The sequence below is a fragment of the Haemorhous mexicanus genome, chromosome 13, assembly GCF_027477595.1.
Source record: "Haemorhous mexicanus isolate bHaeMex1 chromosome 13, bHaeMex1.pri, whole genome shotgun sequence".
In the NCBI taxonomy this organism is placed as follows: domain Eukaryota; kingdom Metazoa; phylum Chordata; class Aves; order Passeriformes; family Fringillidae; genus Haemorhous; species Haemorhous mexicanus.
Window position 1 is genome coordinate 7,221,129 of NC_082353.1, and position 25,893 is coordinate 7,247,021.

The 25,893-nt window shown below is 40.1% G+C and overlaps 1 protein-coding gene across 1 annotated transcript in view; it reads right to left on the bottom strand.

Annotated features, from left to right (window-relative positions):
- Window positions 1-5,445: 5,445 nt before the first annotated feature.
- The window catches only part of KLF13 (KLF transcription factor 13), a 32,935-nt gene continuing 12,487 nt past the window's right edge, over window positions 5,446-25,893 (bottom strand). The window contains exon 2 of the mRNA XM_059858171.1: window positions 5,446-10,945. Coding sequence (XP_059714154.1) covers window positions 10,653-10,945 — 293 coding nt within the window. The 3' untranslated portion in view covers window positions 5,446-10,652. The remainder of the gene's footprint in view (window positions 10,946-25,893) is intronic.

Below are 25,893 nucleotides of genomic sequence, written 5' to 3' on the forward strand. Positions count from 1 at the left end.
CTGTTTGCTTGAATTCTTGTTTGTGCTTTCTCTGTGCTCTCTCAGGGTGGTGCTGGACAGACCCTGAAGCCCAGGGAAGAAGCAGGGACAAGGATAAGGGGCTGCTGCAGTTTGTGGGGGGCAATGGCTCAGCACAGCCTTGTGTGCTGCTGCCATAAAGTGCATTTAAATAACAAATCGAGTCCCTTTCCCAAAACTCCAGCTAGCCTGGGTACCTTGCTGAAATCAAGCTGTTAGTTCTGTTACCTCAGAGGAAACAAAACTGAAGTAGTTCAAGCAGCCTAACATTGCTACAAACCCCAGATCAGGAGCAAGTACAAGTCCTGTGGGAAAAATCTCATTTCTCTTGCCTGTTGTAGGGGCTGATTCTCTCTTATCTGATTTCAGTGTAGATCAGAAATGGTGACAATGGAATTGCACCATTGAAAAATGTCTCTGTCACAGTTACTCGGGTCAGGGACACACTGGAAATGAAGAGGGCATTGCAGGGGCTGCCCCTTGAGGGCAATAATTGAAGGGAAAAGACCAAGGGTAGCTTGAATGAAGAATTTAAAGCAGCAAAAGGTTCCTGAAATGCAAGGAGAAGCTGTGGTTGACATGCCAGCCATGTGCCTCTGAGGAGGGATGATGAAGGCCTTTTCAAGGACTTAAAGGGCTACACTGGCACCTGATAATAATGGTTTACAGGATTACTAAACAGCTAATGAAAACTCACAAAGTGCTGTGAATCCAAGTGGCAGCGGCTAGTGAAGGACCCAGCTATTACTGCATTTTAATTAGAAGGTAAAAAAAACCAAGGTGACACATACTTTGTTCTGATAATTTTCCAGAATTTCTGTGTGCTAGCTGGGTTTGAATACAGTAACAAACACATTCCAGAAGGCTGGCTACTGTATTACCAATTGTGTTATAAATTTGCCATTAGAACTAAAGAATTTGTGGGGTTGAGAGAGCAGGACACATCCAAGAAGGAAGATGGTTTTTAGGCAGGGCTGTGCTTACAAGCAGCACTGTTTCTGCTTCAGCATCCAGATCCTTTCTGTGCAGCGGAATGTAGCTGTGGAGGAAAACACCCATGTTTTTCCCAAGAATCTCCTATCTCAGTCCAGAAAGCCACATTTCTGGCCTTATAATTGCCCTGTACTTCAGGCAGATGATTTAAAGGACCTGGTGAGGGTGCTGCATAGCTTAGCTGTGATTTTTCTTTCACTGTGTAACTTTATGTACAGGCCTGGGCATGTTCACAGATGTCCCTCCCAAAGCCAGATCACAACACCCAGAGAAGAGGGAGCCTAAGCATAGCACAGACCTAGCCAAAAACACAGCCGCAGCACAGCTGTGATTTAAGGCTGGCCATTCAGCTGTGCCTTTACTCCTATTTAATAGTAGTTAAGTGGTGAAGTGCTGTCTCCTTGAAAAGCTTCCCCTCTCTTAGCAAACACCACATAACATGCAATTTTTACAGTGACTTGCAGCATATTTTTACTCCTGAAATATAACCCTTCCGTTTTAGATCTCTTTAATCACAGTGATTTTGTGGAGAATAACAAATTTCCCATTCCTGGACTTAAAACTTGACTTTTTTCCTTATTTCCTTCAGCATTAATTATCCCTCCTAAAAATAGACAGGTGTGGTCCAAAAATATCCAGTGGAGCCTTAATGAAAGGTTTCTTGCAGGGAAGCCAACAGCCAGACCTGATTTATTCACACAGTCTTGTTGTTTTTGCAGACCCACCCTGCACCAGGTTCCTGTTTCCAGGCTTGCCTCCTATTTGCTCACCCGGTTAATCAGAACTGCTGCCTGCGAGGACACCTGAAGGGGAAGCCGTCCCCTACCCAGACTTCTGGGGAGGTTGCAAAGGTGGGGAGTGTGGCTGCCTTCAAACCTTCCACCCCTGAGAGCAGCTCCTCTTATGCAGGGAGGAAAGTGCATGTAGGTCATTTCCTTTGGGGGACCTGCCAAGCTGCTGTGCCTGGGAGCAGGGGTGTCTCCCCTGGCTGGCCCTGCGAGCTGGCAGCAGAGGAGGGATGGCATTCCTGAACAAAACTTTCTTCTTTCTTCTTCTGTCCAGTCATCCTGTTCCTCCCAGCAGGCTGCAAACACCATTTGTACAGCAACCCCAGAGAGGGAAACCTTGGGATTTGTTACAAGACTTCCAAAGTCAACAAAATGATTGGAAGTAAAACCAAACCTTCAAGGCCTTGCAACTTCATGGATAATTTCAAAGGGTTTCAGCTGGTTCTCATCTCTGAGTGGTGATTCTGTGTTTTGGTGTAGGAAGTCTTGATACAGCCTGGGTTTGGGGCCAGCCACTTGTGGGTGTGCCCAGCTCATTACTCCCCTTTGGGCAGATGGTAGCTGCGATGTTGATTCTTAGACGTATGTGAGCTTCCAAGTGTGGCATTTTGAGAGTCCCAAACTGGCATCATTTTTGCAAAGGGTGGGGCATAAGGCTTAAAAAAAAAAAAATGCAGGGCCTTTGAAGTGCAAGGCTTTGAAGTTAAAAAAAAGCTAGCAAATTCCTTTTGCAGTTCACTGTCTGTGGAAAATCTGGAAGCTAAGACTTTTGACCAAAGAGGCTGGATAACGTTTAAAAGTAACAGACTGGGGAAGTGTGGGTTTAATGTTTTAACTGTTTATGCAGTGGTGGAGAAGGTGAACTTGATTCAAAGAGTGTATACCAACAAACACTGTCAGTCTCTGCCTTCCATCTCTTCCACTGTGAGACTTTGAGTGCATTCAGATCACGGACATAAAATGTGTGTGTGGTGGAAGGGAGAGGGAGGAATTTCTCTCTTCCCGTTGCTATTGTGTTTTGTTATGTTTTGTGTCTGTTCAGTTTGTCTCCAGGATCAGAGAAGTGACTCAGAAAGTTATTTCCACAATAGGAGAGCATGGGAAAACACAAACATTAGTCTCTTAAAGACACACAGCCCTGTTTATCACACACTGACATGCCTCACCTTCTGACTGCTGGAATTGCAGCACAGGAGCTACCTTTCTCCTTTCTTTAGAACCCTGTCAGGATTTTGCACCTTAGACCTTTCTTTTTGTCTCTAGAAAATTACACCAAACTCCCCTACTCTCTACTCCTTCCTTATCTTTCTATATTTTTCTTCCCTCTCTTTAATTTACCTTCCCCATTTATTGCAGCTCTCATCTGTTCCTCACATTGGCTCATCTCATCCCTCTTTCCATGCTGCCATACACATGAAAGCCTCTAACCAGCACCATCTCTCATGTCTTCCAGTTGGGCCTTTTTTCTCAATGGTGTCCTCATATCCACCAACTTGGCAGTACCACACGTTCCCTTTGGGAGATGTCCCAGTCCCACCTGGTATGCCTTGGGGAGAACACTTGGGCTAGCTCTGAACAAGCCAGCCTGGGCTCTATGAACCTTTGGGACCCTTTGGTGTATTCCCTGTAGGTCCTAGTGCTGCAGGCCCAGACCTGCTGTGCTGTGCTCAGCCAGGCACGATCATCCAGTGATGCAGAGAAGAAACATCAGCTCAGCAGAAACCTGGCCACAACAGCATTCTGGAGCCTCCCTTAGTCCAGCCCCTGGTGCCAACCCCTCCATTTTGACTGAATATTTGTTTCAGCCAGCAGGAGCCAAAGATTAAATCTAACTCCTGCCAGTGCCAGCCAGGTGGGACAGGTTGATCCTTTATTTACAATTATGATGAGGTAGCAATTTTACTCTCAGGCTCTTTTCTCTTGGTGAGGTAGACCTATTACTAAGCTCAGTGGTTTGGTTTTGGTAGCACACTTTTGGGGCCTGCTCTTGCCTTTAACTCGCCTCAGGTTCTCTTGTGTCTCTTTTCTTCTCTTCTTTTTTTTTTTTTTTTTTTTTTGATGACTTGTTTAAATAATCTTGTTCTCTGAGTTGCCGAAAGCACAGATCTGCCCAATAGCCTGTGTTCAGTCATGCTTCTCTCTTCCCCCTTGCTGTTCACATATATATGGGCATCCAGACTCCATCCTTTTCCTGCTGCATGCATTGAGAAACCTATTCAGAAAATTCCTCCCTCTCTCTTTATCCTCTTAGCAGTGCCAGCAATGCAGTGTAGTTGGCTAAACACATGTGCTTGCCTGCTTCAACTCTTGCTTAGCTCCCTTCTCTGCTGCTCTTGGAAATCATGTTGCAGTTTCTGCTCATCTCTGAAGGTGCTGCCTTGCTTGCTTGCTCTGAAATCCTGTAGGAAGCCCCACGTGTATTCTGGTGCTGTACAAGCCTCTCAAGTCAGCTGCTACAAACACTTGTCTCATTGTCCTCACCTCATTTTTATTTCAGTCTTCATCTTCTCTCACTTTTCTGTCTCTTTCTATTGGCTGTGTATTTATATTTATGTCACTTTAATCTCTTGCAGTCAACTAGCAAAGCATGCCATGGGTGTGGTTCCTTGAAAAGCCAGTACAGTGAATCTTAAGGTGGATTACTTTGAAGCCAGAAATTATACACAGGTAAATGGAAATGGGAAAATCCCACCCTAATTCTAACATTATTCTTGCCAAGTCTGTGAACATTTCCTGGCAAATGCTGAGTCACAGGCAAGACAGAAATCCTTGCATGACAGAAAAAGGAGGCAGGAGAGATGCACAGTCCTTGCATTTAGGAACCTGGAGAGGAGAAGCAGGACAGAATGTGTTGATGCACATTTCAGAGCGAGGGTGCCTGGGCAGGGAGGCAGATGACATTACAGTATCAAGGCAGCAACTCCAGACTATGTACAGGCATCGTCCTTTGGAGGGAATTGTTTCCATTTTCTTCCTTCTAGCAAGTTTAGGAAACAATCTCTGACTGCACTTCTGCTATCAAACACGAGGTGGATCTTTCATTGTAGGAAGACTTCGGGAATGCCACAGTTTAGGGCCTGTTGTAACAAACAGTGCCTAGAAGTGTTGTGTAACCTCTATTCTCTAGAAACTTCAGATTCATTCCTTCACATCTGCCAATGCCTTATGTTTTTTGAGAAAGTTGCTCAAATTTGTGTTTCAATTTTCTTATCTTTAAAATTAGGAGGGAACATTTCAGGATGCTGTGAGATTACATTGCTACTGTTTTTACATGGTATTGCCACTTGCAGAGATTACATCAGAAATTTGCAAAAATCAGAGCTTTGAAAGAAAGGATGGCTGACTCTCTGAACTTTAGGTCACACCTATCAATCCCATAACAATCTTGTAAAAATTGCAATATATACCACCTTTGAGAAAGGAATTTCACTAGGCAAATACAAAATACCAGTTAAAGCACAGAATACAAAACAAGCATCACAAAAACTTTCTCTCAAATGTTACAAGAAATCCCATTTTAAACAATAGCAAAGGGGAAATTTAAATAAAGACACCAAACAAGATATCAAATCTCAAATGAACAGCAGAAATATTAACAATTGATGCTTTTTAGGTTATAGAGAAGGAAATTAAGAGAAAACCAACATTTCATAGTTATAAGTTTTATTTTGGAAAATGTAAACCTCACTAACCATGCATACAAGTTAAGACAATATTTTACAGTTCTTAATTTTCTTCCTTTTTTCATTTTTTTCCTTTTATAGTTGCATAGGACATTATCACAATATATAATCTATGCAATACAAAATACATAAAAAGTTACAGCAGAGCAAGAATAGATGAACATATAACTGTACAACTGTAATACTTCAATGTAGTGATTTAAAGAGTTGAAAAGTGAGCCACAGAAGCTTTCATGTGACGCTGACAAACCTGTACAAGTGAGGGTGACACTGGCAGCTTTACAGCTCACTGCAGCTGGAAGTTTAGCTGTGAACACGTGCATACTCCCCAGAGCACACATGTCCCCTGTCCCCCACTCGGGCATGTGCTGCTGGAAAAGCACATGTGCACGCACACACATGTCCCCCACATGCACAGTGTACACAAGTAAATGCACCTGTAACCAGAGATGAAACTCGACCACAAATCTCCAACAGGTTCAAAAAGTCCAAATGCAATGGCATGTGGATCTAGGAATTTGGTTCAGGCCCATCACTAGTTATAATGAAATGGATACCTATTTTTGCTCTGTAGACATCCCTTCATTAGTCAGTGTGTAGTACAGACACACTGCTGTGTATTTATGTATACACACATACACTATACAATATACACATATATATCTATTTATATATATATATATGTGCATATGCATATATAAATCCATATATATAAATATATATATTTATAAAAACCTATACCAGTGGATGGGCTTTTGCATTCTATATTCTGGCTTATGGGATAAACAAGAATAATTTGGGTATTTTCTTCTGCCTAAGGCTATAGCTCTTATCCCCGAGAGTTACAAATACAGATGTTCATCATACCATTCACTGACATAGACTAGATGTTAGCACCTAATGCACAAACAGATGGTGTGATGGAGTAAAAGAGCACCTGAAAGTTAGTTTGTAGGCATGACCTGATGAAATTAGTAAATCTAATGGCAATGAAAAGGCAAAAACAACACTGCACTTTACAAAGTACAAATTCTGTAACTCATGACAAAACACTGGAGACGAGCAGTTGTGACACAAGTATGGTCTTCACACAGCCTTTACTGCCTGGCTGTGTGAGACAAGGAGACTGCTGAACAGCTGGGTAGAGGGTGATGAGGTTTAAAGGTGTGCAGAGGCTCTCATAGCTACAACTTCTTGCAAGGGTTAATGCAGTAAAGAGGGTGGGATACATACAGGAATTAGGCGTTACCATCGAACAGAGGCTTCTGATGACTTGTCATAAATATATACCTTTGCAGTTATGTAAACAGATACTAGGCATGTATTGTAAAAGCAAGGAACAATTAATTTGCAGATACAAAAAATTCTTACAAAATCTAGCTGCCAGGAATTTACCAGGACTGCTTTCTAAGAAGCAGGATGAAAACTGGATTCATGTTGCCATTAGGCCTTAGCACAGGGAGAGGTTAATGGAAGGGGTGAACGAGTTTCTAAGAGCATCTTCAGTTTCACCTGGTAGCAAGGTGAATGTTTTCACTTGCACCTATTTCCTGTAGAAAGGCAGTTCAGCTCAACATTTAGAGAAGTTAGAATCATGGCTGGAGAAAAACAAACTTTCCAAGGCTTTCTTAATAATAATAAAGCTGTTGCTATAATCTGAAATGAAAAAAAAAAAAAAAAATCACTGCAATGTTGTATTTTGTGAGAACACCTCAACAGATTGCATGGGGAAAGGAGGAGGCAGGAGAGATGCACACTCCTCCAGATGGAGAAACCTGCACCTTGCCAGAGCAGTGACATATTTGTTGCTGTGCCAGAAGGCTGATTTAGATTCACTGCTTGGTGAAACAACAGAAAGTAAGAATCTGAGGTTAGTTTGGATCAGCAAACAGATTTCAAAACATAATTTGAGCTGTTCTGACTTCTCATGTCTGCAAAACTCAGGAGGAACCATCATGAGAATGGAGTCTAATGACCTTGCTGATCATCAGACATTTCTAGCAGATGCTAGAAAACCCCACTCTTTCTCATATGATAATATTAAGAGAAGTTTTTGTTTACATTCAATTTTGGAAAATACAAGTGGTTTGGAATTTATCATTTTATCCTAAAACTATAAAGTATTAAACCTTTAATGGAAATATTTGAAACTCTATCTGGGATTTTAAAACACAGTAACTTGACTGTCAGCCTAATACATCCTGAGGTATTTACAGCTGAGAGGTAAAAACAAAAAAGTTTTAATGACCAATTTGAGAGTATTTTCTGAAAGTGTTGTTATGTTGGTTATGTACAGCCCCATGGTGTTCTCATTAAATGAACTGACTTAACTGAAAATTTTACTTTGAACCAATTTATTTTCTCCTGCTTAAACTTGAAAAATTAATAGTAAAATCTATGAAGAATATGAGTAAAATACTACTTAACTGTTTGAATTAAAGATTACACAGTTCTGTGTCCCTCAGAATACATTGTCCCAAAACCTTTATATCCTATAATCTCAGTACTGATAAAACCTGGTGCAAACATTCCTTCTCCAGGCTAGTAAAACAACTTGTTTGTAATGCATAAACTGATTCATGCTGAATTATTAAGTCCTAAATCAATGAAATGGAGTGGTTTCTCCTTTCCTGAAGATTAAATGATGCTCTTGTTGGAACAGGTGATTTTACAGCAAAATGAATTTGGAACATGAAGCCTGTAATGTTTGCCAATACTTAGTGCTCCTTTTGATTTTCTTGTTCCCCCTCCCCTCCATGTACCTCTCTTAAGATATAATGATAATGAGAAATGTGTTTGACTTGTTTTGAAGTATGTGCATAAGACAGAGCTGACCTGTAGAATTCCTTGAGCTAGATATCTGAAATGCCTCTCTACTAACTTCAGCACAAGAGCACTTCTAGGAGTGACAGAAATTATTGGAATGTGAATTCCTGTTACCTGAATTCTATCAAGTCGTTAAAATTGTGCATGTCAGCACATGAGATTTAAAAAAAAAAAAAGAAAACAGGAAATCTGTTGAGGCCAACAGATCTGGTTTTCCCCCAACTCCAGAGCTTGGGCAACTCATCACATTAACTCTCTTTGTCATCTTGCAAAAAACCCTTACTGTGTTCTTTCATTTTCTGTGAAAAGAAACAGGAGAATTGTGCTTCTCACAACTTCCGATTCAAAGGGGGAAATTAACAGAGGTGAAATCTGAAGCAAATGAACATGAAAAAAATACTGAAGCATCTGCATTTGTTTAGATTTATAGTTGTATTTGTACTGATAAATACTTAGAGTATTTATCTGTACAAATAATAGAAGGTGTAGTATTAGGAATAATGTGTATTATGGAAGTACCTATGAAACTACTTGGAAATCTATATTAGCTTCTCACAGTTAACATACAGTACAATAAAACCTTGCAAAACTGGATCAATGCAAAGCAGCAAGATACAGGTTCATTGGGAATCTGGAGGCATTCACTTAATATCAAATGACAGGTTTGGCATAGAGAGTTTCTTTTCACCATGCTACACTTAACTGCATTTATACCCTACAGAAAAAAACAGCAAACATCCCAAAATTCCAGAATCAAAAGGACCTGAATTGATAATATGCACCATCAGACCCAGAAAAACCAAGGAATGTGTATTTGCTGCCAGTGAGGTTTTCAGTACATCACTATGTTTCTGGTCTGTTACTATATTTTCTACCATATAAAACATAAAAACCCTTGTGCTCTATCTAGTGTTAAATATTTGAAAGATATTGAAAACTAGCCAATATTCCCTTTCTGTTATTAAGCAGTTATTCAGAAATAAGAGCACCTTGCTTTATGCTGGTATGTGTATTTTTGAGAAACTTGAAGTAGTGCTGAGCTATAATGTAATTTTATTTTAAACTTAAAAATGCATATTTTATTATTCCAGTCAGAAGATACCTTATGATTTTCACTTCCTTCTATCAACAACCATACAGAAACTATGTCTTGGCCAATTCTTCTTTCTAAGATACAGCTGTACAGTAGGTAAGTACCTTGATAACAGTTTTGGTGGGCATTGGTTCAGTAATGCTGTTTCCGTAGTTAATTAAAAAACAAAACAAAACAAAGGAAGAAGAAATAAAGGAAATTGTTCAAGTCAGTGTGGTTTGATTTGAATATTCTGTTGGTCCCATACTGAACAGGCAGTGCAGACAGCTTAACAGCTTGGAGAGAGTTGACAACAGAATGCCTCCGAGATTCCAGGCCACCTTGCCATAAAACGTTACCCAGTGTAAATTTGTTTCTTTGTGATTTAGGCTACTCATTTAAGGCATCTTGTTGAAAAATTTTTCTCTGAATTTTATCTAGCATGAAACAAACCAACAAACAAGTTTATCAACCTCACAGAGATTTTTGCAATTGGAAGTTGGTTTTGGAGCATCTTCAGCATGAAGGGAGAAGACAGCTTGCTACCATAGGCAGAGGGCAGCTTGAAGAAAGACAAGATTCCTGTTTGGAGACTCCCCAACACAGGTGTATAATTAGGAAAATGAGCAATGGAAGATTCCAGTACTACATTCCAGTATTGGGCTGGTTTCTGTATTGTTTGCTTGGTTTTTATTTTTTCCCCAGTGTGTGAAAGAACCTAACAAAAAGCTTCTGAGTGCAATTATATTTACAGAGTAAGGCCGTGGTTAGGGTGTGTCTTCATTGTAATTATTGTGTAACATAAATATCCATCCCTGAGAAAGGAGAAGGGGGACACAAATCCAACACAGTTGATTTTTAAGTGTATGTATGCTTATATTGTGCAATCCGGTTTTACAAACTACTTCAACACCTGAGGTGAATTAAGCAGATTTTTTTTCCTTTTTTTAAAGATTTTTTCATTTTCTTATAAAGAATAATGAAGAGGATCCATACACGGTTGCAAAATATATGAAATATTGAGACAGCAGGAGTCACTAAGTGTAACATGTAAGTTTATCTGTCCATGAGGTTAGAATAGCCACTTGTGTGGTTGGGTAAGGAAAATCTGACTAAAAATTGCAGTGGGAGGCAGCTATTTACTGATTTTTAAAAAAGAGAGGGTGGGAACTGAAGGAGGGGAAGCAACAGAGTGTTTTTAAATGTGTGCAACACAAACAAAACTCCATGTTAGGCATTAGAGGCAAAGTGCTGACATCCAGTGCAGGTAGTCTATGGGGAGCTGGCGGGGCTGATCGTGGGGCTGGAGGCGTCCGAGCGGCTATAGTCACTGACAGAGCCTGTCCTGGAGCCGCTGCCGCTCCGCCTCTTCAGCATGCTGGGGTGGAAGTTGGCGTGGCGCCGGGCGTGCTTGGTCAGGTGGTCGCTGCGCATGAAGCGTTTCTCACACAGCGGGCAGCTGAACTTCTTCTCTCCGGTGTGAGTGCGGTAGTGCCGGGCCAGCTCATCCGAGCGAGCGAACTTCTTGTTACAGCCCTGCCAGTTGCATTCAAAAGGCCGCTCACCTGCAGGAGCAAACACGGCACGGTTAGACGGGAGAGCAGTGTCTCCCATGGGCTGTTTTTTTGCATGCAGAATATAGAATAAATAGGTTGGAAGCAGGGTGAATGCTGCTTCGCACTAAGTGGATGGAGGTGTTACCCTCTGCCAGAGTAGGCTGCTGTGGTGTTCCTGCCCATTTAAAAATGCTGTCAGACTAGTCATACATCTTGTTTGATAACTGGGTCTTCAGGGATGCTGGGCTCCTGATCCTTTCATGGATATCTCATATCTCTTGTGGTCTGTTGAACTTTATGACTTAATAATATCTGTACTGAGCTTCACAGTGTATTCACTTATTCCTCCAAGCTGCCCCTATGTGTCTGACCAAGTGCTGAACTTCACAAGGCATGATGAGGTCCTCTTCTCCAGCTATTTAAAAAGTTAAGGTAAAAATGCAAAATGGCAATTTTGAGGCAGTGGATGTGATGTATTCTCTACGGCTGTGCCTGTGTTTTCTGCATTTGCTACAAAGCACTGCAGTTTCCCTTGTTCACTGCCTTGGGTGTCACTCAGAAGTGAGGCAGGGAGTGCTGTATTCCAGCAGGGGACAGGCGTCACCTTGAAGGTACTGGCCTTTTTTGAATAGCTAACGTGAACCTCATGAGCTGTGGCACTTAAGCTTGGAGCAAAGAGCAGTGAGCTCACGGAAGGAGCCATCTGGTGACCTGGTGCAGTTCTGAACAGATCTCAGCCATGGGACAGAGGCCTGGTGCTGTTGTAGGGCCATGCACTGTGGTAGATGTGCAACCTAGGAAGCTCTGCAGAGGCTGCAGACAGAAGCAGCACTGTTGTTGGATGGGTGGGTATCTGGAATCTATTCCCAGCTTCATCACTGAAGTGCTGCACAGCTTGGGCACCTCATGTTATCTGCTTCCATCCTTAGTTTCTCCATTTCATAAAAATGAAAACATTGAATCATGAAATTTCCTGTCTACTACTTCTGCTTATTGGTTTGGTTCTTACTGTCACTGAATCTGAACATCACATGTTCTTTAATTGTTATTAATTGAGAACATCTTATTCTTTTGTGAATACCTAAATACATAGACTTAGCATTTTTGGTAGTTGTAATTTTAGTAACTTCCTACTTGCACTAATCCTAATGTTTCTAATTCTGAATAGCCTTTTCAAGAGTCCCACAGAGCCACATAAATTCTAGGCCAAAATAAGAAATAGAAGTTCTCTCCACAGTACACTGAATAGGAAATAAAGAAAGGAATTAGCCTCCTGGAGAAACACAATACACCTTAATTAAAACTGTCTGAGATAAAAATTGACCCCAGCAAATCTTCAATCTAACCAGACAATAATCTGCTTAAAGTTCATGGATTTGGCAATAACATATATCTTCAGAATCTGCTCAGGAGGCTCCTGCTCAGAAAAATAGTTTTATAGGTTCCTTTTCTCTCTGTTCATGAGGCCTCCAAGATACTTCAGCCAAATCTCAAACAGTGTCTCAATGAACAGACAAGCAAGTCTTTTTAAAATAGGATTTTGTTCAAGAATCTGGAGAAAGCAAGTTTCCCTGACGTTCCCTTGATTATTTAGGAGAAAGACCAAAGCTCATTAAAACCAATTGTTCGTAAGCACATTTGGTGGATTTCATTACACCTACAACCTCAATGCATAATGCAGTGGTTACATCTGTGCAGTGCACACAGATATTGTATATGGAGAACTCTGACCACCCTGCCTAGGGACTGCAGAAGGCACCAAAAATGAACAGAACAGCTTCTCCTGATGTAGAGCCTAAAAACCTCAGGGTTACACAAATGAATTTAAGAATAAAACCACAACCAACTGGATTTAAAAGATATAGTCTTGTTGCATAAAATAACCCGTGCAAATCCATTCAGTGTCCTCCTTAGCCTTATTCTGCCTGCAAACTGTCAGGGACTGAACTCTCCATCTGCTGCTAGGAACAGGAAACTAATGTATTCTGGCTGTTGGTCATATATGCAGTTGTGTTTTTAGATATGTTCCTGCCTGTGGTGGGACATGCCTGGGGTGTGACAGCCCTGTTGTGTGACCACATTCACTGGTCTTGTCCCTATGTTTTGATCATACTACAGATATATATCTAAGAGGACTTTAGAACCCTTGGGAAGAAGGGCAGTGAGGCATTGTCTTGGGGTAGATGTGGCCTGCACAATCAGAGTTCCTCATCCCTGAGCTACGGCATCAGTTTTTGCTAAGACAATGGTCTTTGGAGGTTTCTATTGCCTGAATTAACATCTCTATTTATTTCTACTGCTAAATGGCATCAGCAAATGTTCTCCACTTGAAGAATTGTCCCATGAAGTGACTGCTTTCAGACAAGGAAGGCAAAAGTTTTCCTGCAATATTTTGCATTGCTGTTGACACCACCATGAAGCACAGGGGAAATGGTACCTTCTGTTCTGATCAGTTTAATGGCACCAGCTGCTCCTGTCCATGATTCTGGCATTTGGGAGCCAGCAGTAGGCACAACATTCCAGTTCCTAAAGAAAGAGGTGGTTCTGAAGCAGGATTGTGTAAGCTCAGTGTTATCCAGCACTAGCAGGTGATGAAGGTATTGCACAACTTATCTCCCCTTCTCCTCACTGCACATCAGGTCTGGATGAGAACATTCAGGTTCCCACTCATCTGTCTGATTTGATGTTGATGGTGGTGAAGATTTGGGTGCTGAGCCAAAAAATGTGGTATTTCTTCCACTACACTTCTACAATTCCTGTACTTCTCCTTCCTAGGGACTATCTCCCCCCCTCTCCCAGTTCCCCCCTAGTCTTGATTTTATATCTTCTTGGTACTTGGTTTTAAGTTTCTTGGCCAAGTGATTTTCCACTGACAGCTGGCATCGCTCTAGTAGTGGTAACAGTTCTCTAGAGTACTTCCCAGCTTTGTTGAGGTTTAGCAATTTCTCTTCAAAGAAAAACTGTATTGTGAGGAAATGCTGGGTGCCTTGTGTGAAGATGTAAGAGTCATTATTATTGTTCATAAAAAATTAGTACACAGTCTGGAACAAAGTTGCTGGGGGGTATTAATTAAGGCAAGACCCAGCTGCTGCTCCAAAACCACACATGGAAATTCACAGTCTGTCATCATTCTCATCTCTCAAGCAGAAGGGATGTGGTTTTCAATGCAGGTAAGTTATATAAATGTCTTTTTACCAGCAGTAAAGCAATCAACAGAATGAGAGATTATATGAATTGATTGCCTAATCTCATTAGGGAACATGCAGCCACAGTACAACGTTCCTGCATAAGCAATAACCCGTGGACATGTTGTACTCAACAGAGGGCTTTCACCATTAAAATGGCTGTAACATGACACAATAAGGACTCTTTCAGCTCCATTTCAGGCAATGTTGAAGTCAAAATTTTACCTTTATACACAGAGTGAAGAATTTGATCTTATAGATAATTGTAGAAGTGTTTTCAAGTAACTTAAATATGGCAGGAAACACATCAAGCATGTGAATATGTATACTGAGAGTCTTAATGCTGTGCCTTGGCAGCAGCAGCAGCATCTTTGTGCATGATGAGCCTTACTAACAGGTCTCCAAAGAGTCCTAAGTTTCCAGAAGATAAAGATGCTTGAAAATAATTAATCAAAATACAACTCTGCCTTCTTTATCTTTGGAGACACAGAAAAAAAATGCCTTTAAAAGATAAGGAATACTGTAAATTTTTTTTTACAATTTTAAATAGGTTTGAATATCCATGTTCCAAATCCTACTAAATGGCAACCTTTCTAGCTCCTTTACCAGGGCACATGACATCTAACTTGTGTTTAACTTACAGAAACTGATGGAAAAACATCACACTGGAGAATTAGATTCAGCTGATCTCAACTGAAAATGACACAAGCAAGAACATTTTTGGCTTTTTCCTGAACTTTATCCAGTTAAAAAAAAAAAAAAAAAAGCAGGTAGTGTAAAGCCACATTAAGAAACTTGCAGTGCTCACCAAGTCAAAGTATGTGAGTCTGCAGGTGCTCGGAGTTCTGAATTCCTTTCAGGGGCACAGGCCTTGCTGCTCATTGTCTGGCAGAGCAGCCTGCCAAAGGAAACCCAGAGTTGCCTGGGCTATAGAAACAGCATTAGAAAATGCACCTCTGTACTCTCTTGCTGGAAAGGATTCGGAAGTAACAAGAGCCAGCCTGTTCTTATGATATTACAGAAAGGTCCTTTGTATTATTCTGTATTTTTCAACCATTGTATAGTGAGGCAACTGTATGTAGTTATGGGAAACAAAATCTAAAGAGGTGGTGGCACCAGATCTGATGTATAGAAATTGATTTGTACAATCCTTGGAGTGCACATATAGTTTTAAGGATTCCTTTCCTATATAGTGAGCCTCCTGGAGTAATCTGCTTCCTGCATCCCCAATTCATCTGTCTGATATGCAGCATCTGAACATCAATTTAAAAAGATAGCAAGTACTGTATAGGTCTAAGCATAGTTAAAAAATAACCTACTAATGACTGAAATGCCCAAACAGTTTGAGACCATTGTGAACCTAATCATTTTCCAACTTATAATGCAAAGATTAGGCAATTGTATGTGAAGAATTTGAAGTGTCCTATCTACTCCCCTACAGATTAGAGTATTATCAAGTCAAATCACATACTGGGGGCTATTTTTTCAATTTACTCATGTAATAGCTCTGCACATTATGTTAGCATCTTCAAGCACATGTCAAGGCCATGCAGGAACAAAGAAATTTGTATCCTGGGAATTTAATGAATGTCTGCAAAACCAGAAACAGTAAACCAGAAACCATTTTCTGTGATCTTTAATCTGTTCTGCTGCTTCCCAGAACAGGGTTGAATGTTGCTATAAAAACAGACTAGAAGCCTGAATGTGCTGCTGGATGCTATTCTTACATTTCTACATTTTCATATACATAATTAGGAGTATATTTGGAAACACAGATCAGCAGGCTGGGTGGGGAGGATGAGGGGCAGACAGTTAAATAGAGATGTGACTGAAGAGGCTTTCCTCCAGGAGAGGAAATGCTATCTTGGGAAAAACATTCAGCCAAGCAGACTATGTTCCTTGAGACTGGGCTGTTACTTGGGAAAAAAAAACAAACAAAAAAACCCCCAAAAAACGAGGAAAAGTCATTCTTCAATACTACTGATATGTATTTATGGCTGGTTTAATTTCTGATATTCTCTTGTTTATAAAAAGTCCTTTTGCATGGTCAAATAACAAAGCCATCATCTCAGTGCAAGAGAAAATAAGGTTTTGACGGTAGGCAAATGGTGGTTTCTTTATCAAGTATTTAAAAAGGGATAAAAAATTTCCAAAGCCTCAGAATTTCAAATTCCTATAAGATGAAACCACTTTGTTTAAAATTAATGATTTTAGGGATGATATTTTATAACCAAATAAGCCAAATGCAATTGGGTTTTTTTACATCTGCTTTTTGTGTCTGTCCAATGGCTTTGGAGTATCTCAGCCACCTTTACACACATCTAACAGAGGGAACAAATTCAGCAATATTAAGCTTCACTAGTTCCAGGGAAATGAGGATGTTTTAGTAATGTTCTCAGTGAAAAGAGAAGTTACAGGGTGAATTAGACTGTGACTAGACACCGGAAACCCAGTGTGGGAGTGTGATGTGAGTGTCCAAATCCAGGAAAAGCTGCCGTTGGAGTTCCCATGTTATTGAACACTGGCACATAACAGTCCTGTTGCCCCTAGGACACACAGCAACAGCAGCTAGGTTGCATTAGGATCTGTAGACAGAAGCATGCAAAGTCCTGCTAATTCCATTATCTGTCATGTGACCATTTTTCAGGAACTGGAGTTCTCAGAATTCCTGCAGGCACAAACCCAGGCATCTACAAAGTTTATTCACTCTAAAGTGTGCACGTCTTTATTTTGACCTTAACAAATCCAGTCACTACATTTATAAATTACTGGATCTTCTGTCTCCTGTGTGCTTAGGAAATTACTACCGAGCAGGAGTGCAACAGCTACCATAACATCCATGATTGAAATCCTTGGTTTATTTTCTGTACTTCAACATTTTCATTAAGTTATTTAGACATGAATGTTTCTTGAAAGGGGAATTTCCAAGTGGCAAGTTTATATTTGAAGTCCATGTGTGTTACCGTTTGCTGTGGAAGTGTTTGTGTTACTCCATCTGGGAGCACAGATTACACCCTGTGATTTATCTGTTACAGCCACAGTAACTAGAACAACTCAAATAGCAAATGACGAGCACGCACGGCCAGATACTATAATGATAACAGCTACAACGCCAGAGAAATATAACTAGTGAAAATTCGTGCCCGAGCCTTAACCACAGACAGGTCTGTCTGAGAACCAAAATAGCTCATTTGGTGTGTTCCATGCAGATATCTGGTCCTCTTAAAAAAATTAACACTCCCTTTCACCAAAATGGAAACAATTTTTTTTAAGCAGATTGCATTCTATCGGTTATATTCTCAGCTTTTATTTCAAACTTGTCCAATAATGTCTTAAAAACACCATTTATAATAATTTTAACTACTTAACTGGATTTTTATCAGCCACATTTACTTCTCTTTTGTCAAAACAGAATCATTCAAGCCTATTCCATCTTTTTTTCCCCCCAGGATCCTCCATCTCATAATCTTTCTTTTGTCTAAAATATGCATTCCATCATATTTACTGAATCTCTTTTCAAGCAGGGGTGCCCAAGCTGAAGTGCTCCAAGTATTTATAGCTTACCATTTTTTAAATATCCATGTTTTTTATCCTGTATTTTTGCACAGTGAATTAAGAATCTGAAATTTGAACCTGCTTTACCAAGTCATTTTCTGCCTGCCGTTTTAACTCCTGACTGACTCCTGTTTAGCTCTTGCTTCATCTTTGCTGCACACCACTGTGTGTACAGTAAATTAAGTTCAGTTCCACTCCCAGCTGAAACCTAGTTCCAGACCATTTCACACAAACAGCAAGTAGTTAGAAGTTATGTTTCAGGATCTGGAAAAATAATTCTTACAGCAAATTTGCTCTAAAATGAAATGGCCACAAGTCTAATAAAAGGAAATACTGCTATATCCTTGTCTAAGGTTTTGAATAGAAAAGGGAAATAAAGGCTAAAACTATGTGGATAACTTTTTTCCTGCTCAATTGAAAAATTTTAAAAGCCCATTGAATTACAGAATTTTGCAAACAAAGAAACCCACAGTAATTTTATTTTTAGTTGACCAAAATGTTTTACTTCTTTCAGTATGGATTTTGTAACACTATTTAATTTCCTTTAGCTTTGGGAAAAGTTTTCAAGACAGTGAGGATGTTAATCTGAAATTAATTAATAAAACACAGTAACCCACAACTTTTCTGAAACAAAAAAAAAGTCAGTTTAAACAATTTTCTGACTACTTGTCAGTGAAAAACTGTTCACCAAAAAATATAGTTCCTGTAGTTCTTGCTAGTAAAGAAATAGAAAATTTCTAATATTCTTCATTAACATTTCTTGGCAGCTTTCTACCCATGAAGACATTTTTATTAAGTGAATAACTGGAGATCTGATCTTTGAAGGGAACAATTTCATTTGTGCTTTCTACTTCCACTAAACTCCCTGTGTTTATAAGCACAAGGGAATTCCAAAGACAGCCAAGGGTAGCGACCATGAAAGTTTATCCTCCACAGAAAAATCTTGGAATAGTTTTTAGTTCTGTGCTGAAAATGTGGCTGAGAATATGCCCTGTGGCATTGCAGTATGACCCAAAAAGCCTCGGGTGATTCCCTATAGCATGCTAAGTACAAGAAACATTTTCCGGAGTTGCGTTGAGCTGCTTTCACTTCCTTCTACTTTTGTCCTCTGGAGCTTTTTTGCAAACTGGTGGTAAAGTGATGCAGCCTACAAAACACTGGGTCTGTTTTGAATTCTCCCTTCAAAGAGCATAAAGATGCACTAATGTGTCACACACTGCCATGACAAAGAAACAACCAACCCAAAGCTCATTCTGGAAAGACCAAGCCTATTTTCCAAATATGTATTTTTATAATCTTCTCTGCACTGATATAGTATAATTCCATAGATATATAGTGAATTTTGTTTGGTTTTCTTCTCTCTAGCTATGTTCACACTGTGTTCCTCTCTGCAAGAGAGTACTCCAAAACACAGGTAATCTTGCTGGGCAATTGAGAAATTCAATCCTTTCCTATCAACTGAAGATCATGGAAAAGCCCTTCAGGGTTTCCAATTTGAAATTCACATCTGTAGACCTGAGCAATGAGATGCTACTTGTTTTACTGCATCCTCGTACTAAGACACATAAGGCCAATATTTGGCTTTCACCTGTGCAGTTTGTCACTTCCTGGTTTCAGAAGAGTTCATGCTCTCTCTCTTCCTTACACAACCCCTCCCTGCCTTGTGTGTTCCTTTCTCTTTTGAAACTACAAAAATTCAGCTGCACTAGGCCAGGCCTTTGTGAAGCTCTGAAGTCAAGTGTACAGACTACATCAAAACACAGCTGGGGTGGGTGGGGTGTGGGTATGTCAAATATGTTAAAGAGTTTTTCTCTTGAAACACAACCAGAGATAAAATCACTAAGTGAGTTTAGCATTCAAGATTCCTTCCTTTTCTTACGAGGCCTAGATATATGGACACAAATTTTGAAATCATCCTCTCCAGAAGTAACTGGAGTCTTAAAAGCTATTTCAGCAAAGAAGCTGAATTAGCTGAATAACGCATTGAACCAACAGCACTTCCATAACTTTCTGAATAATTAATGAACCTGGTCATCCACTCATCACTTAGGTATGAATGTGTGCATCTGATGACTTGATTTGATGCATCAGAAGAATCCAGTGGAATAGAAGAGAGAGCAGAAAGGCACCTCTGAAAGTGAAGGCTCAGAAAGAGGGTGTGAGGGAACAGACATGTAATGTCTAAAACACCCCAATGGCTTAGGGATTCCTCATCACTCCTTTAAGCAAGGGTCACAAATCTGCAATTACTAGCAAAATTATAGGAGTTCATTTAGTAAAAGTTGATGAGGGCATCTTTGGTTTTGCTCCCCTCCCCAGCTTCCCATCACAAAACTGCTAGGAGCCACAAAAAAGAAGGCAAGAATCAATGTTCTTTCTTGTTGGTATCTAAATCACTGAAATTTAGCAAAACAGCTCCAAATCCTTAGCAAGGTGTTTCTGGGGCACTTAGGGTTGATCATATACAAACATAGTAAGAGCAGGTCCTCTCGGATGTAAACTTGCTCATTGATACTCTGGGTGTTCTGGTTAGACATGTTAGGTAAGGAGGAGATGCACCCATGTGTCTTCTCCTCACAGAAGTGTAAGTATGAAGGATAGTCCCCACATCTCACAGGACAGGTAGTTTTCATGGCTATGAAAAACTTTGTGGCAGCAACTGCATTACTGCTGCATCTTCCAGGAGGCCTTGTCAAAGTCTACATAAATATTATTTCTCTTGACCTTTTTCTGTCGTATTTGCTGTAGTTTTGCTATGTGACTGTACTGATAGCATGGACACTTTAAATGCACTACCAGTAGAGAAATACCTGTTAGCCTGTAAAGCTGTGAGCAATCAAAACTCTAGCCATCTCCTACAAAGGAGAATCCATCATGCAGAAAAATGGTAATTTACACAATTGTATGAGATGGTGTTTTCAATGCATACAATTTCAAAATATAAGGTATTAATCTTATAGTCCTATATGGGTTTATCATTGTGACCTAATGCTCTTTGTGGATTCCGTTTTAACTCTGAAGCATAAAGTTCACTATTTCACTCTCTTTCTCAAATGTTTGGACATATGACCAAAATGAAGACTTCTCATCAACAAAAAGGGAGACATCTGAGCAAGGCTGGAAATGTACCCAACTAGCAGGGACAACTTCCATATCTAGGAGAGTGCAGACTGGAATGGACCCTGCCTGCCCCACAGGAATAACTCCTATTGATTGTGCTTCCATTAAGTGCAGTGCCTTTGTTTACATGGACTTTGACCACATCCAATTATAAAAGCAGCATTTTTTTACCTTCTTGCTGAAATATATGGGTAAATAAAGCTCTTATACTGAATTCCAATGACAAGCCTAACTTAAAAAATGAAAGGCAACAGCCTCAGTGACAGAGAGTTTATGCTCTAAGATAATGCAAACTAAATGTTGGGCTTTCTATCAAAGTGAAGTACCAGCAATCGCTGCGTATAATTTCTGCTCACTAAGCCTAAAACTCTTCTTGGGGCTCCTTATCTCTGAGGCATTAAATCCTAGACCAGTGCTCAGTAAAACAGCTGAAATCCACTAATTTAAAAGAGCAGCAACTTCCACTTGATTTTCTCTCTCCTGTGGCTTGTTCCAAGAATGGAGATCAATAGCTGACCCTTTGACTTTGCATTTAAATGCCAGATAATTAAATTGTGTTATGCTGAAATGATGAAGTGATGAATTCTGGGGAGAGGAGGATGTATCTTAGCTATGTATCATTTGCAAACCACACTGAAATATGACAGTCAGCAAAGAAGAGAACTCTGAAGTTTAGTACAGTAGCCCTTTAATAACTGTATTTTTCTAATGTTTTCTAGTCGGCTCTTTGAATGTAATAAAGAAGGATGATTATTGAAACACCTATTGTGATTAGAAAATAAAAAACATCTGTAAGAGAGCCTCAAAACACATCTAGGCATTACTGAATGACAAAAAACTAAATGATGGAGAATCTTTTTTTCCTTTTCCATTGGTCAATTAAACTTTTAAATAAATATACTTGAAAAGAATACTGAAAATCCAAAAAATCTATGTGTAATCAGCAAATCTGACCTATTGCATCACCCCAGCCAAGGAATTTCAGCCTAGAGTTCGTGCCTTGAGCCAAAAATTTGTTGTTTAAGGGACTTTCTTCATTCCTTTCATACAAAGATTGTGGCTTCACCATAGGTCAGAAACGTCTGGTCTCTTAAAACAGGCCAACATTGATGAAAGTATGTGGGATTTTGTTCTTTTTCTGTCTTGTTGATGAGCCAGTTCAAACCTTTTAAAGTGACAAGGGACTACAGTAGGGCTCTCCAAATGCACGTAATAATAAGCACTGTTTTTATTGAACAAGTCCAGTTAAAAATTGAAAATAATAACGTGGCTCTTGATGAATACATATGCTGGACTGAGGCCTTGTTCAGTCACCTGAGGTCTCGCGTAACTCCTGTTGCAGCACCCTAGCAATGCTGACCTGTCTGTTACAAGCTTTTCAGCTGCACCACTCACCCTGTGTTAGAGCAAACAAGGTGATTAATGACAATGTTATGCAGACAGCAACTGAAGCCAAGAAAACAAACTCGCCAGACTCAGGCCTTTCTTCTCCAGGAGGGAAAAATGTCTTTCTGGTAGTGGAAACAACAGATCCAAGTGTATGTACAGGGAAGGTGCAGTTAAGGTACCAATAGAAGCACAAGATTTCCATTACAGACTCCTGTCTGGATCCTTCCTGTGCTACCTCAGAATTGCTCAGTCTGTTACCCAGCCCACTCTGCAAAGCCAGAACAGCTCGAGATCAGACATCTGACTGTTAGCAGTTCCATGGGAGCTCTGGGGTATGACACTCCTTGGCATCCCATCCTTCTTCAGCCCACTCTTTACAGTGGACAAAACCACTACAGCCTCACTATAGGGCACTTGCACCTCTCCTTCCAATGTGGGAATTTCTCTTTGTGTGGTACAGGATTATGTGCTAACAGAGCTCACAAGCTCTCAGGCCATTCATTCTCAGTGGTGTGGTCATTGCATAGAGAAATTATATACATAGCAGAATTAACCAATAGGAACTCATAGGTCAAATGGCAGGAACCAAAAATGGCACGCAGTGACTTCTTAAGGTCATAACTTTTTCCACAAGATTCTTTTGCAAACATATCTCCATGGATAAAAACTTGAACCTGAAGATGCTCATAGTACAAGAATGTTTGAAATCAAACTGAAACTTCATAAACCACCCCTGTCTGTGCAATGATCACAGGAACAACCTCTGCAGTGGTTCAGACTGCTTTCAATGAAAGTCTGCCTCACAAATTTTTAGTCGTGGTAGCTTTCAAAAAAATTTGCACGGCAATGTTCATGATCTCTGGTTAGATAATGGAAATGTTTGAAGTGGGAGAGCAATTAAATAGGTAATGACCAATTATATTAATCTGGTGTGAACTGTGGGTGAATTCATGCTGAAATTGGAAAACTTTGGCTCCATGAGCTCTTCCCAGCAGTTGCATGAATAACTGCAAAGAAGGAATCATATGACCTCATGAATCAGTCTTTTCTCTGTTGACATATCAATGACTTTTTTATTATTCTATTCTATTAAAAACAGGACAATGCTTGTAAAAGCAAAGCTTATCAAATTAATGAAAGGCTGTCCTGCTACGCAAAATAACAGACTAAAGGATTATTCATCTAATCTGAGACCTGCACTTTATTTATCTGAGTTCTAGAAGACATTGAATGTCATTTGCCTCCAACTGAAGTGCACATACTTTGGCATGAACAGACCTTGCGGGTAAGTTATGACATTTCATGTGCACAGCAGCTCCCAGGATTTGGGGACAGGATGAGATTTCATTTTGCTAGAAGCCAAGCAAACAGAAGTTAGTGAAGTTGTCTTTGGCTGTAATTGTGAAATGTCTCCTTGTGAACTTTTGAACTGTTCAATCAACAACATCACAGTAACACAGCATGCCTGAAACATGGGGCTTCAGCATTTATAAGCACAGCTAAACTTGTAAAGCTAAGTGAAAAATCTGATATTGAGAGTTTATTGTAACTGTATGGAAAAGAGAGGGAGTGGGATTTCCTGTTATTTTATTCTCATTCTGGCTGGATTCTTTGCCAGAGAGCAAGGTGGTGTTGAAGTAGTTTATGAGCAGCATCTGCCAATGGCCATATTGAGCATCCAGCTTCAGGGAACAGGCAGCTCTGGAAAGTAGTTTTATGGGCTGATAATCAAACACTAGATCTGTTGCTTGACACAAGGCAGCTACCATTCGAGGTATGCATAAAACTATTGCACACACACCAAAATCTTCTGCTCAGATTGCTAAACCATGCTCCCCGTTTAAACAATGCTTCAGGATTTTTGTATACAATAGAGAAATTAGATTATATTGTAACAGCTGTAATGTTCTAAACTGCCCACTTTTAAAACAGGTAAACTTTTTAGAAAAGACAATTTGCAATTCAACATTCAACTCTCGCAAGTCTCATTTACATGTTCTATTCTGTAAATGCTCTCCTTGTTTATTTTGCATCTCCTTTCTTTTCTATGTGTCTCTACAAATGTTTTAAGCACAAATCCATGCAGGCCTCATTCTCATATCAAATCAGAAAATAAGTAAGAGAAGGTTTTCAGCACCTCTCTCGTTAACACCCAGGGTGTGACACCGCCTAAGTGCAGCTCAGCTGCTGTGACCACCCCGCCCTCCTGCCTGTTTTTTGTCGGCTTTGAGGAGAGCGGGCGCAGGCTCTGAGGGAGTCGGTCCCACCAGCTGTGCCTGACGTGTCAGGTCAGGGCGTAGGAGAGAGGCCATGGCCAGGGCTGGAACTCAATGAATGGAGAATTTGCGGCATTGTGGAGGATCCCAGTCACAAGCCAATTGTCTGAGTATGACTCTGGACGTGGGACATAACTGAAAAGCTGAGATCTTACGTAGAACACAGACATATTACAAAGACAGCTTTGCCAAGGGCATCCTGATATACATTACATACCTTTCAAAAATAGAGAGGTGTTTTCAAAAAACTATCTTACCACGGACTCACCGAGAGAAAGCAACTGGATTCCCTTATTCATGAGCAAATACTTCTTTTCCTACTTTTCCATCTCAAAAGTAGTACTGAAAGACACATTTATAATATTTTAAAATTTCTAAAATATGCACACATACGTCATGGCCCCTTTAGCAGCTCTGTCTTCCCTGGCCTGCTGCACCCATGTCTTCATTGCTTGCCTTTACAGAGCATTCTGTAAAGCGTTAAAGCTCTGTTAAACCCCATTACATGTCACTGCAGAATATGGTTTATACTTATGAATGATGCCACAAGGGCTGCCCAACAGCCACCATTTTCTCTGTAAGGATTTAAAAACCTTATTCATGTGTAAACCATTTCACCTTGTGAGAGATGAATGATTCTTTAGCAGAGATTCTCAATTCTATGGGTCCATATATGTCAGGTTAAAATTCAGTAGCTGTAAATGTCGGCAAGCTGTAGTAGAAAGGTCCCTATTACTTCCCAAAATATAAATTCCTAGTGCTCCAGCACATTTATTGCTGCTCTTCTACACTTGCTTGATTAAGTGTGCAGACCTATTCTCTAACAGACCTGCTCTTCTGGGCGAGGAGAGGAAATCCACTGGTCTTTCTGGATTTTTGAGGTGGAGCACCTGTTTCCTGTTTGCAGGAAATTAGTTGACCACACTTAACACGCCTGACGCACAGGGGCTAATGAAATACTCTAAAACATGGCATCTTATTGTGGCCAAATTTTTTCAGGAGAAGATTCCTGGGATAGGAAACTTCTATGAAATATAATAGGAATTGCCCCATTACTATGAAATTCTAGAAGATATCAATGTCATTTAATTCTGCAGGCTAGTTCCAAAACCCTAGGCACAGGATATAATTTTTGCTTTGAAAAAGATCACAGATTCCCTGCTGTTCTTACTTCCATTTGGACTCTTGTTTAATCCAGTCCTAAATCTGAGGACCACAAAATTATTTGAACCTTATTTCCTGTCCATATTCCTAGCTCCTGCTGAGCACAATTCTGGCAACCATGGGTCTTGGGCTGAGATTCAGGAATTGCAATATACAGAACAGCAAGGTTCATAAACTTGAGTAATTGGGAGGTTCTGTTACAACAGACAGACACTGAATAAACCCAAAGAAAACAGGAATTGCAGCTTCATGAGTTGTGGTGTTGTAC